Below are 13,256 nucleotides of genomic sequence, written 5' to 3' on the forward strand. Positions count from 1 at the left end.
GCCGAGGGGTTAACATTTTTTTCGTTAAAAACACAAATTTATATATGGGATCGACCAGAGTACAAGGACTGCGCACAATCATCGGGATATTCGGATTAAAATAATATGCGATACCAAACAGACTGAATCACTAAAATACGAATATACTGGAATGTTTTAAGAGATTTTCGAATTATTCATTTTCATTATGACTCTGAAAATGTCTTTCAAATATTTCAAATATATATAAATATTACATTGTCGTCTAAAAATGGAACTCTTCGCACTATCTTACGCGCAAAGGTCTCACCACAAAGACAATAAATTACTGTAATCGGTATTGAAGATTTTCGGAAAAGTATAATATATGATTTTGTATCGAAAATACGGTATCCGGTCTCGATACGACAATTTTTTTCAAACAAAAAAGGTCTGGGCCTTTAAAGGGTACTGTACTTTCAAAATTTCGTTGCTGCGAAATTTTCATCGATTTTCAACAATTGTTCGATACAATTGTTTTGAACCTAAAACAAAACAAGGAACGTTGACAAATCGTGCGAAGAACTAAGCAAAATCTATGAAAATTCCTTAGAAACGAAATTTCGAAACTACAGTACTGTTTAAAGGCGCACACCTTTTTGCATTATACAATACATTTGTCGTGTCGAGACCGGCGACCGTATTTTTGGTATATGGTATTCGTATTTGCATGCTACGAGTTTTTAAAAGACAACTTATAACCATTCCTGTTCCTAGGTTTTAACTGTTCATAATCAGCTCGTAGTTTTAGTTTAATTTCTCTAGTCGTGTTTAATGAAATACATTGCTCTCTGTAAATTTCTGGAATGTACAAGAAACCTCAGAAAAAAAATTTAAAATCAATAATTTATATCTATAACATTTGAGGGAGCAGAATGTGATGGAGTGGGTGGTTGTATTTTCATGAAAATTACATAAAAAGGAAGCATATAGATGGGTAATTATGCAAGGAGGTAGAATCAGTGTCCCAAGAAAGAGTAAAATCAACAAGAAGAAATTAATAGAAACCGATCAGTTGGAAAATTGAGTGAAAATGTTTTCTTTTGAAGAAATCATGTTCTACTCTTATAATTAATACCCAGGCTATGATTTACAGAAAAAGGAGATGTTACAAGAATCATTCAATGTAACATGAGTGATGAAAAGCGGTTAAAACTGGAACAATTCAAAACTGAAGGCCTTTTGAGGGAGAGGCGGAGGACACAATGAAATATCACAGAAAATACACGAAAGGGGGAGAAAATGGTTTACCCTAGGGAGAAAATGGTTTACCTATTGATCGTAGAAAAACAATTTTTTGCGTGGCAATTATACTGCATTCCCTGATAACATACGATTAACGTTTGAAAAAATTGTATATAAAAATTATCTAATTCACTGGACTTATTAAAGGGGTGCAATATCAAGGGAATGGGAGAAAATACTCGTGTTTTTGAAGAGAATGGAGCGAGATAAAAATATGAGGGACATTGGGAGAAACTACATTTTTTCTTTACTTTCGTATTGATGCAGCTTCTGCTGAAGATCACGATTTGATGCTTCCAATTGGTGAACTTGCTCTGAAAATTATGATAATTAAATTATGGAAATTTTAATCTATATTTATTACTTACTTTTAAGGGATTTGTTCTCCTCACTAAAACAGTGCAATCGACCCTCAAGGGCATCAATGTACTCCTTTCTTTTTCGGCGAGATTCTTGTGCAGAAAGCTGAAATTTGAAATTTTTAAGATTATATATAAATATTAAAAGTTTGAAAAGTTTGAAACTGTTTATTTTATTACGGGAACACTAAATCATGGGAATGCGTATTGCGCGAGGTATTTGACTCGCAAAATATCTCGTAGTGAAAACTACAGTAACTTTTTAAATGACTACTGTAGCGCTGGTGTCGATTTACGAAAAACATTTATCAATCAATAAAATTTTTTAACACAGAAAAATAAAATTGAATATCGCTGTCACAATTCGAAAATAAATTCGTTTCGAAAATTGAGTCCGTAAATTGAAACCAGCGCTACAGTAGCTATTTAAAAAGTTACTGTAGTTTTCACTACGAGATATTTTGCATGTCAAATTGCTTTTTTTTAGAAAATTTTAAAAACTCACCTTGTTCTTGATTTTACGACGAACAATCTTCAAGGATTCCTCTTCACTTTTTGTCAGTGGGTATTTCTGTGGAATTGAATAGCCTTCTTGAACAAGAGTTCGTCGCTCTTCTGCTGACAACACCAAGTCTCCATTGGCAGTTATATTCTGAAATGTTTCATTATTACTTTTAGAAAAATTATAGATCAGAGTTAAAAATTTAAAAAAAAAGTTTACTTACCTGATCAGTGATTAGATGTTGTCGAATAGCCATTTCGTGCATCTTGTTTCTCGCTTTCAACTGCTGCTGAGCGGCCGCCAAACCCATGCCACCTGAAGAAAAATAGCATTTTTTTTTATTTAAAAAAATCAATTCTAAATACAAAATGTGTTTTCGATGTTTAATAAATACAGTAAACAAACGCACAAAATCACACAGTTTTATGTGAACTTTTGTTTTTTCTTGCAGTTTTTTTTTGACTTTCACATTGGTTCGAGCTAGTTTTTTGAAACATATATTCACGTACGCAATAAGAGGTCATCAACATCCATCACTTCTTGACTTCCTTCTGATCCGTCCAATCCGTCAGCTGAGGCTGCCGCTAAAAACATTTCACTATGAATTGTCATGTCGTGTTCTTCTTCGTCAGGACTCGAATCGTGTGAATTCGTTCCAGCACGAGAGTTCAGAAGGGCTGACAGGTCCATTTCGATTCCATGATCTTCGAGTTGCTCCTCTTTGATTTCGTCTTTGATAAAGACGTTGGCGGTACAACGTGTCGCCATCGTCTTTTTTGGGTTTTCTACAGTAACACGAATTTCAGTATGTTCAGAAAATTAGATAGAAACAAGGTAGGATGCTAAGATGATCAATAAGAAAACGACAGAAGGGACGAAACAGGTGCTGGAGGTGCCAGACACCACAAATGAACTGGAATGACAGGAGAAAAGGTGTGAAAGAGAGTGAGAAAGAGACTTGGAACTCAAAAAAGTACTCAACTTGTCCGGAACCTACATTTACCACTAAAAATGTATGATTCCCACAACGAAATACATCCTGAGCCGTATCAAAACAATTGTTTATTCAACTTTCAGAAATCGTGTTGTATGTGTCAAAAAGTAGATTTATGGAAAATAGGCACTGGTCGGACTGTAAAGAATCCACTCATTATGATGAATATTATGACATGACGTGGCAAATAAGAATACGAACTAAAAAGGCCCCAAGGGTAAATGAATCTAGAGGACATAGGGGGCAAGAAGAGGAGAGAAGAGGGTTTTCGATCGACGACCCTCAGCGAAATAGTGTCAAAGACAAAGAAACGCAGAGTTCGCAACGTGGCAGATGAGGGGACCGACCGATTAGAGGCATAGAGATGGGCTTTGGACACGCGATAACCTCGGAGACGCCGACACGTCACGCGTAGTGAAAATGGAAAAGGAAGAGACCCCGAGAGCGGTCTCTTTCCGTATATACACACTTTGCCACGTCAGAGAAGTCAGAGTATAGAAAAGAGACGGACGTGTCTCTCTTTCTTGCTTTCACATTCTCTCGTGGCTATTTCCCTATTTTTTCCCCCGTTGGCCATTAGGGTACCCAATGGCTCTGGGAAACGACGCGGCGACGGAAGCCGTTGGTCACGGACTGGTAAAAATAGGAGCTCATGTAGAAACTCGATGACGTTCACAAAAAAATCGGAACGAAAACGGGTAGAACAATTTTTTGTCACATCTCATCTGCCACGTCATAATATTTACTCTTTCTAGGTATATTGCCAAACTTCTCTACTACCACTATTTTCCTATTGTTTGCAGAAAAATAAAGTGATGCGATAATAAAGTGGGAATTTGAGTGCCCTCGTGGGGTAAAGAATTTCTAGGTGTGATGAATAGCCACGCCACAAAAAATTATATTTTTAATCTAGATTATTAAGAGATCTATGTTCCTTAAATAGAGACAAACATTTATTTGTTGTTTTAAAAACTTATGCTGCAAAATTGAGTCTAAGAAAAACGCTAAGAAAACATGAAACTATCAACTACAGTAACCCAAACCTAGTAAAAATCAGAAAGTGGCAAACTCAAAAAATAATTGTTACAGCATCACTACCATCAACCAATGACGTGGAAAAGTGGTTGAAAAAAAAACAACAATATTGGGTCGATTTAAGGAAAAAACGACGTCGATGAAGTGGTGATGGTGATAGAAGTGGACGAGGAGAAGAGGACGAAAGGAGTCTATGACTAGGGTGTAAGCAGCAGAATGCAGTCAGGAGTGTGTCAGAGACGATGCAGATGTAAGAGAAATAGAGAATAGATAAGGGACAGACGCGTGTCACATGACGTGGCAAAACGCAAAGCATCAGCACTTCTTGAGTGAGTTTGTGTGCATGTGTGTGGCGCATGGACATCTCGTTTTCAGACTGACACACTTTCGAGATTTTCCTGCACACACACACACACATACTGACGTGGCAGACCAGCAAACTTTCTCTCGTATCTTCTTTTATTTTTGGTGTTTCACACAGTCGTAACTAAACATAGATGCAACTATGCAGAAGCGAAATGACGTGGCGTGCGAAAATGGGAACTGACACACAAGGTGCTCCTTCCGATTGGCCATGACTTGAAAAATAAAACGAAGAATGCAATGGCACGTCGTCCAAAGTCTTGCAACAAACAGTATGCTTCTCTCAGAGAGCGCAGACAATGGGCGAGTGACGTGGCACTTCTTATTTTTATTTTCCTTGCGTATCGGAGAAACGTCCACAATTCTCGTTCCGAGGCAACGGCCAAAAGACACTGCCCGAAGCATCAGTCATAAAATAAAACCAATTTTAAATTTGGCATTTAATTTTTTAAATATAAAGCTGGAAGACAATAACCCATTAGAAAAATCTTAAATTCTACAAAAAGTACATCTAATTCTATGTCATGTCACTTGACACTCATCTGGTAGGAGAACCTCAATGTTTTTGAAAATCTTATGACGTGGAATTTTCAAAAGTATAATTTAAACGAGTTTTTCACTAGTCACATTGCATGTGTTTCTCTCAAATGAATAAAAACTGCTGGCTAGAGACATAGAAAATTATGACGTGGCAAACAGGATCAAGTGTGAAGAAGGACAACTTTGACGTCATCTGATCGTGACGGGGATAATGAACTAAATAATTGGCTTATTCTAGAGACGAGGAAGTACATTAATCCAGGTTCATTGAGGTGGGGAGTTATTTTTGGGAAGTAAAATTTCAGACGATAAAAGTCTATAAAAATCTGTGCGCACGGAAAGCTTCAGCTTCAAAAATCTAGCTCGAACCTATGTGAAAGCAATTTAAGCTCAAAAATACGAATTTTAATTGAAGTTTTTGGTTTGTTTTTTGAATATTCAAATGACGTACCCATTCCTTCATAAATTGTTGAATCCTTGAAGAGGAAAGTGTGCGGGACACTTGAAGAAGCGTATTGGTGACTGGGACCGGAGAATATTTGGTTCATGTTCATTTGCAGTGAAGCCTGAAAAAAGAATTTTCAAAAATGTTTCTAAATTTAATGTATGTATGTATAAATCATTTAAATTGAAAATAAATTAATTTTATAAAATTAAATAAAATATTTTACAAATAGTTTTTTGTCAAATTTAAAATCATTTCGCTGAATCTGATCTCACCTGAGATGGATGCTGAACCACATGATGCTGAAGATGGTGACTATGGGAGAAATGAGCCACGGATGGTAAAGGAGACAGTTGTTGTTGGTGGAGCTGATGCGAAGCCATTGAGTGACTTCCGTGCATCATTCCGTAAGACGACGGGCTGCTGAAATATACTTACGAACGATTAGTCTGTCTCAATGTAGTTAAAGTAAATTATAATTTAAAATTCTGAGAGAAATTCAATTTTTGCAAAAAAAAAAAACGATTTTTCAACAAAGTTATTGTCAATTCCAAGAAGATAATTGCAAAATTTTTAATTAATTGACATAGAAAATTGATTTTTTAAAAATGAAAAAAAAAACGTATAGCCACATGCTTCCACGTGGATGGAACACCGAGAAATGGGAGGTCTTCAAATTGGGAGGTCTCTGTGACCCACTGACCTAGTTTCGAGTTTTTACGTTTTTTTTTCTTTTTTTCACGCCGATAGTTTTCAACTTTTTGCTCCAAAACTCACTGCGACGATGTGGCCGACGGACTGAACGGAGCATTGAAAAGTGAATTTCCAAAATGAACATCGAGTCCGAGAGGCTCATCCTTGAATTCGTTCGGCGATGAAAGTGACGACGATGGGCTTCCCGATGATGATCCGTGATAGTCTGAAATAATATAAATTTAAAAAAGATCAAGTATTGGAGTTTCCAGGATCTGAAATTATAAAACCTCTTGTTCCATTTTCTAATTTTTTTTTCATATTTCAAAGCAAATTCGCCACCAATATGAAAAACTTCAACCTCGCCGGGTTGGCTCCTGACTCGTTTTGTTATCAGCGAAAAAAACCTTGTCCTTTCTTTAATTTTAATGGTTTTTCTCTGTCTTGAACCCTCCTAATTAACCGTGTTCTTTTCTTTCATCTCCTATCACTCTTTGTTCCACTTTTGAAACATTTAAGAGTTGTTTTACATGCTACCTTTCACTTTTTGTGATAACTTCCTAGCTCTTACATCCAACCCTTTTTTTGATAAGTAAACAAATGTTTCGAGAAGAAAGATAGAGAGACGAAATATACTGGGTCATAAATTGTGCATTTACGTCAATGACCTGCAACACGAGACACTCTTTTCTTCATGACGATTATTCCTCTTGGTTCCGGGAAACGCCATACTTAATTGGATGACAAAGTGGCAACTGTACTACAAATTTCAGGCCAATATACGTTCAGCGACAAGGTAGGATTAGGTAATTTCTCCGAGAGACCAGTACGTCATCAGTGGAACATGTGGCAGAGGAACGACAAAAAGTTGTAGCAACTTTCCAAAGCTTATCAGTAAAACAGTGCGTGATAATTCCAATGTACGGGAATAGTCAGTAGCAAGTCACAGTTATCGTGTTTTGTGCACATGCTCTTCCAAAGGCAACTTTAAAGCATAATAAAAGTATAATCTTTAAATGATAAAGTTTCAATTTCATCATAAACACTGAAAAAGAAAGAGAGATGATTCTAAAGTGATTCGGTTAAAATGTGAACTTTTGAGCTGATGGTTCACTGATAACACTCTCAAGTCATCATTAAAAGAAAAAAATGGAAGTAAAAAAATGATGAAGGAAGTGAGAAAATTAGGAATTAAAAAATATTTTTCAATATTCTAATTATTAGGAATTTAGCTTCATGAATAAGTTGGGAAATCGGAGAGTTAAAATGTGGCCTACCTTCCCCAGTGCTACTGTGACGTGACTGATTGAAAATTCCAGATAGTGGAGGAAATAGCATAGAAGGATGAGGCTTTTCGTCAGGTGGAGTACATGGTTCCCATTTCATAGGGAAATTTGGGATCGGATGCATCATTTGGTTCATTTCACAGTTATTGTTCATTCCCATATGCATCTGTGGCATATCCATTGGCATTGGCATTGACATTGATGAACGAGATGACGAAGAGTTCATAGTTACAGTTGTTGGTGGTACAATATTTACAGTAATCTGACGGAGATGTGAGGGAAAAGTTAGAGCCAGAATAATGTGATACTGTTCTTATTCTTGTTTCTTTTTCCTCCCCACTGACAGGTGGGGCAGGCGGCAGCAACTCAACAAGGGGAGAAAGATACAAAGATGGGGGGACGCTAATTTGATAAACGAGATAGTCAGAGAGTGCATGAGAAGCCAGTAGAATAGAGCACAAGTTTCGGAGAGAAAAACTGATAACAGTTTAACACAGTGCTCCAAAGGGGAGAGCACACATGTTAGTCACTTTTGCTGAATTCTTATTTAATTATTATTCTAAAAAGTGATGCAGATTTAAGTAAACAAACATGGCGATATGAATTTCTCAATTAAAGTCACACCTTTTTGGTCACATATAATAATAACATGACACTGAAAAGGTACTTAATCGATATTTGATGGCGGTCGTAAAACGGTCGAAGAGCTGATAACGAGATGTTGTCGTTGACGATTATGGATTGAAATCATGAATATACGCTGTTGATGTTTGATATGTGACTATGATTAGCTCACGTATTCAACTGTTGTGGACTGGGAAATAAGGAATATGACATCGGAAACCTAATAAAAGGCTTCAAATGAGATGATTGTAGCCAGTCGGCTGGTAGGGATTTTATGTTCGACTCTACAAAATGGCCTGTTGCACCATGTTGTTCCAACATTCTTCATTGAACACTGTTGTCAAAGTCTAGAAAATCACTTGATTTATCTGAAAATAACATTTACTCTAGCTGAATTATCTGATAAGGCACACAAACGGCCTGAAAGTTGCCGATTGTCAAAAAAACAAAGCTAGATTTTTTAGCTGAAAATAATGTTATTTCCAGATAAATCAAGTATTTCTTTAGATTTTGACACAATTTTTTGATTAAAAATTTTGGTCAAGTTTAGTTTCACACCATTTTGATTTTTGATGCTCATCAACGATATCACACTTTCATCAGATCACTGTCCTTTCTTCGCTCGTGCTCCTTTTTTTGCTGCCGTTTTTATTTTCCAGTGACCGATGACGTTATCACTTTATATCAACATCAGCACCAAGAGACATTGTTACGAAAAACGCTAGTACGGAGAGTGAAATTGCTGTTTTATCTCCCAGCCTTTCTTCTTCCCAAGTGCAAAGATTAATGCGTGTTTATTTGCGTTTCAGTTCCATTTTTAATTTCATTCTCTGTAAGCCTTGATTTTGAAACTTCCGAAAAACGGAACTCAACTTGACTGTAGCTTGATGTTATAAATGTTAAAAGCACTGAGTTATCAGTAATATTTCAAAATTAGTTGAAAGATAACTTTTCAAAATGTGACCATAAATCAGAAGAAAATTCTTTGAATGTTTGGAAAGGGCATATTTAAAGAAAGAGGTCTTACCAGAAGTTTCATCGTTCGGTTCCATTTTAATTCGGAAATTGTCGTCGGAGAATCCATCGATATCATTGTCGAAGAGCTTTAATATCTGAAATAAAGCTGATTTAAATTAGAAACTTGAATTTAAAAATAAAATAATTTTTGAAAACGTTGATACTCACATCAAGAGTGTCCTTCTCATCATGAACAGATGAAATAAATACATCTTTTTCGAGAACTCCACTCGTCGCCCAGTCGTCGTCCATCATCATCGCTTCCAGACTGCAAATTTCAATATATTATTGAATCGATAATCCTTTTTCGGAAAACGGACGGTGCTCATGATCACAGCTAAGCTAACGGACGGCTCATAACGTTTCGGGTGTGTCAATATCGGTGGTGCGGATTTTTCAAAGAATTTTGACCGAAAATTGTGACAAAAGGGAATTTAATTTTATAATAAATTATTTACAAGAAAAACACTTTCGAAAATATTAATTTTTCTCAAAAAATCTTAAATTTTTTACAATATCAAGCTTGTAAGCAGATTAGGAAAATAAACTTTCTTTTAAAAATTGATTTTAAGAAGCGAAAAGTATACGTGAGGACACAAAGAATAAATTTGAATGGAAAATTGGGAGCAAATCGGATAAAAACAAAATCCCGATCAAGGAAGCAACATAAAAGTAACAAAAAGTAGGAAAATTGAAAACATTGATTTTTTTCAAATTGAAATATCAAAAAATACAACAGTTTTTCTGAGTTTTTGTGTTTTAAAAGTGAGAAAATGATGATAAAATCTGTGAAGACAGTTGAAAACGAGCAAAGTTTTAGGAGACTAAAATAATGCAAATGCGCTCCAGCGGACTTGCAATTTTAAATTTGAATTAGGATTACTGTATTCGCTTCAAAACTGCCATTTAAATAAAATTCTAGGCTCGTTTTCGATGTTTAAAATTGTTATTTAAATTAAAAAAATTAATTTTAAAATTATCTGAAATTCCCTAAAGTAGCCGTGCGTATGCTTTTCAATTTGTGACAGTGCTCTTCTCGTTTTGTTTTGCAGCTAAACAAATAGGTCATGGAGGACGGCATCTTTCCGGAGAAGAGAAAAAGACAGAAAAGGGGACTGTTTGTAATATGAATACAATAGTATTGTACATACGTGTGCTCTATTCATTGATATCGAATAGAAGAAGAAGAAGAAGAACGAATGGACGAAATAAGTTCTATATGTTTTCGATATTTGGGTGATTGCACTGCGTATGAAACGTCAACTTTAACGTCGAGTATTTCAAATCTGAATAATAAATAGGTTATAGTTAAGTCAGATTTATATAAAGTTCAAGTTAACCGTTTATTCTCTGAAAGAATATCTCGTAATTGAATTTTCGTTCTTATCAGTTAGAACTGACTGATTTTTTGAAAAAAAGTGCAAAAAATTTTCAGCAATCAAAAGAAACAAATACTACTGAAAAATTCTAGGACATAAAAAATAAATTAAAATAAAACAATTCGATAAGTCCTATATCTTGCCACTTTTTTTGCATCGGTTTTTTCATAATTATTCTTCCTGCCATGTCACTTTCGGTAGTTAAATACTCAAAGGCACATAGATTTGTTCGAATGGGTCTCGTTACGAAAAAAATTATGGTATCACTTTTCAGTACTTTCAGTGCTCATTTTTCCCTTAATTTGGAATTTCGTAAGAAAATTATTTTAAAAAAATATTTTTCTTGCAAAATAGAAACAACAAAAATTCAAAAAAAGAATCGAGAGTCCAAAATTTAAGCGAAAGCAAAAAATTCTAAATATCATAAAAGTTTTTCGGGGTGAGACCCATCCGAATAAAATTGTTCGTCTTCGAGAAAATTGCAAAATTACGACCATCATCGTACAACATAAATTCAAAGACCTACTAAAGAAAATAGTTCCGTAAAAGTATACAAAATCGAATCGAAATCGTCCGTTTGAATGGCTCAACGTTTTCCAGCAACAGCTGCAAAACTAAAAAAGGCAGCTGCCTGTCTCGTCCTTGTATCCTCACACTTTTTTCTGTGTATTTTGTTTTTTGCAGAAAGCGTAGAAAGATAGTGAAAAGGAGAGGTCGATGAGAGGAGAACTCGAACAGGAAACGATCCCAGCTGCACAAAGACTGTCAATTTTGCAGCAACTCGAACATAAAGCAATCGAAAGGTCAAACTCGGTGAGCTTCAGCTTCAAGCTTCAGATTTAATTGCAAAAAAAGTTCGGACTGGCAATGAGAATGTCGGTCATCGCGCCAAATGGAAAAAGTGACTGGGAGTGAGATTAGATCAAAAATGTCCTTTACCCGAAAATGACCCTCGGGAAACTTTTTGAGGAATATCTATCTCCTCACTAATTAATGAGAACCGACAGTTTTTTTCGGTATTTTTTCATCGTTAAAGAAAAGTAATTAGAACTCTGTGGGTTAGAAAAAGGATTTGTTACTGGTAAGGAGAAAGTGGGAACAATTATGGAAATGAAGACGAACGGTTTTGTTATTTCCATGTCTGAAGGAAGGTTACTGGTTGAGTGAAGAAGTAGATGTACGTACACAATTTATCGCAAAAAAAGGACGGCCCAACTTTTGTAAATATAAATGACAGTGACCAAAAAATCTAAATTTTTAGGAACAAAGCTTTTTTTGCTCAAAACGCACTCATAGTGGCTATGCTCGGTGTTCAGTATACCGTATTTGCACTGACAAATCTAATTTGAAAGTTGGAAAGTTATTTTTAAAAATTCAGTTTCAAATTCTGATTTTAGTTAAAGTAGGGGAGGGGGGGGAATGTACAGAATTGTAGAAAATTCATAGAAGCTAGAACAAAAAGTATTCAAAAGAAGCAATGTTGTCTTTAATTTTCTGGTTAGACTTCCAGAGAAATAATACGCAATTGGTGTTTTTTCTAAATAGATTCCAAAATTGAATTTTCTCAAATTTGATCAATAATTTTTGTTTTTTTTTGTTATGAATTGCCTATTGGAAATATTCGAAACAATTCAAAAAAACTTTGGTAAAAAGTTGAGTAAGCAGTGTCCAAGAAGAATAGTAAATGGTCTGTGACACTTATAAAATAAACAAAAAAAAAAGAGAGAGGAGGACATTAATGTTTTGATTATTCTTCCGGGGTTGGAGCAGGAGGGGAAGTCCATTTTCTTCACTAAAATGTTTATAACAAAAGTCTAGGAGTTGGTGTTCTAAACATTAATAACCCAGAGAATATACTCTTTAAAAAAATGACTGTAACCTAAGCCATATGTAAGTATCCAAATTGAGGGAAACTTGGAATTGGGTTTTGTGAGTGACCTACCAACGAGATGCCGATTTAGATGACAAAATAGATATGCACCCCGAAAAGAGAAAAGGAGGCGAACGAATAGGGGACACAAAACAACATTTTTGAGAATGAGGAGGAGAAAATGAAGGAGAAGAAGCAACATGAAGAAATATATCCGGGATGGCTAATTAAGCGGAAATATTTAGGCTGGAATTTCTAAGAGTTTTTAAAAAGTTTTACCTGCATGCCTTGTTGCCTACTACAAAAGTACGGTTATTATCTTATGAGTTAGTGCCAAGATGCATAAATGAATGAAGGCAGGTAGCAGGTAGGCGTAGGTACATAGTTATGAACATGTCTTTTACCATACACGATTTGTTTCTAGTCTTAGCTCTCAAAGATATCTAGCGGTACAAATACAAAGAAACGTCAAAAGATCGTCTATTGATATGGACATTAGTATAATATTCAGACTGTTAAACGCCCCAAAAAGAAAATATATTCAATATACCTCAGAGAAACAACATAAAGATCGTGAGCAAAAATGAAGTTTCATGAAAGCTGTCTGGGGAAAAATACGACATTTTTGAGATCAATACAAAATTTAAAAAAAAACTACTAGACAGACGCCAGGATAGCTCAAAAAGATTTGAAAAATTGAATTTATTACTTGAAACGTCTTAGAACTTCTAAAACAGCTAGACTAAAAAGGTAGAGTAGTACAAGTTTTCTAAAAATAAATCATTATTGAGCCGACCGAAAAGAAAATAAATTTTTTGTTTTCACTAATTTTGAGCATTTATTACAGATTTTTTTACAACATTACTTCAAATTTCAATAAAATTTG

At 35.2% G+C, this 13,256-nt stretch overlaps 1 protein-coding gene and 3 non-coding genes across 7 annotated transcripts; 3 read left to right on the forward strand and 1 right to left on the reverse strand.

Annotated features, from left to right (window-relative positions):
* Nucleotides 1-848: 848 nt before the first annotated feature.
* crh-2 (CREB homolog crh-2) lies at nt 849-9,389 on the reverse strand (the record flags this gene model as incomplete). Of its 4 annotated transcripts, NM_170988.8 has the most annotated exons (9): nt 851-1,577; nt 1,632-1,728; nt 2,128-2,274; nt 2,348-2,439; nt 5,508-5,622; nt 5,777-5,924; nt 6,279-6,420; nt 9,132-9,216; nt 9,290-9,389. In NM_170988.8, the coding sequence occupies 9 exons, from the start codon at nt 9,371-9,373 to the stop codon at nt 1,498-1,500; spliced, it is 990 nt and encodes a 329-aa protein (NP_740986.2). The 4 variants fall into 4 exon arrangements, with proteins under 4 accessions (NP_740987.4, NP_740985.2, NP_740986.2 ...); NM_170989.11 differs by lacking the exons at nt 9,132-9,216; nt 9,290-9,389 and adding an exon at nt 7,472-7,896 and having other exon boundaries at nt 849-1,577; NM_001306557.3 differs by lacking the exons at nt 6,279-6,420; nt 9,132-9,216; nt 9,290-9,389 and having other exon boundaries at nt 1,498-1,577; nt 5,777-5,905.
* On the forward strand, nt 3,594-3,800 carry C27D6.14. The gene has a single exon (NR_051041.1). It is a non-coding gene; the product is annotated as an Unclassified non-coding RNA C27D6.14 (non-coding RNA).
* Nucleotides 7,956-8,094, forward strand: C34F11.18. Its single transcript, NR_051042.1, has one exon. It is a non-coding gene; the product is annotated as an Unclassified non-coding RNA C34F11.18 (non-coding RNA).
* Nucleotides 9,390-10,101: 712 nt separating the features above from the next.
* C34F11.13 lies at nt 10,102-10,233 on the forward strand. The gene has a single exon (NR_051043.1). It is a non-coding gene; the product is annotated as an Unclassified non-coding RNA C34F11.13 (non-coding RNA).
* The last annotated feature ends 3,023 nt before the right edge of the window (nt 10,234-13,256 follow it).

This window comes from Caenorhabditis elegans, chromosome II, assembly GCF_000002985.6.
Source record: "Caenorhabditis elegans chromosome II".
Taxonomy (NCBI): Eukaryota; Metazoa; Nematoda; class Chromadorea; order Rhabditida; family Rhabditidae; genus Caenorhabditis; species Caenorhabditis elegans.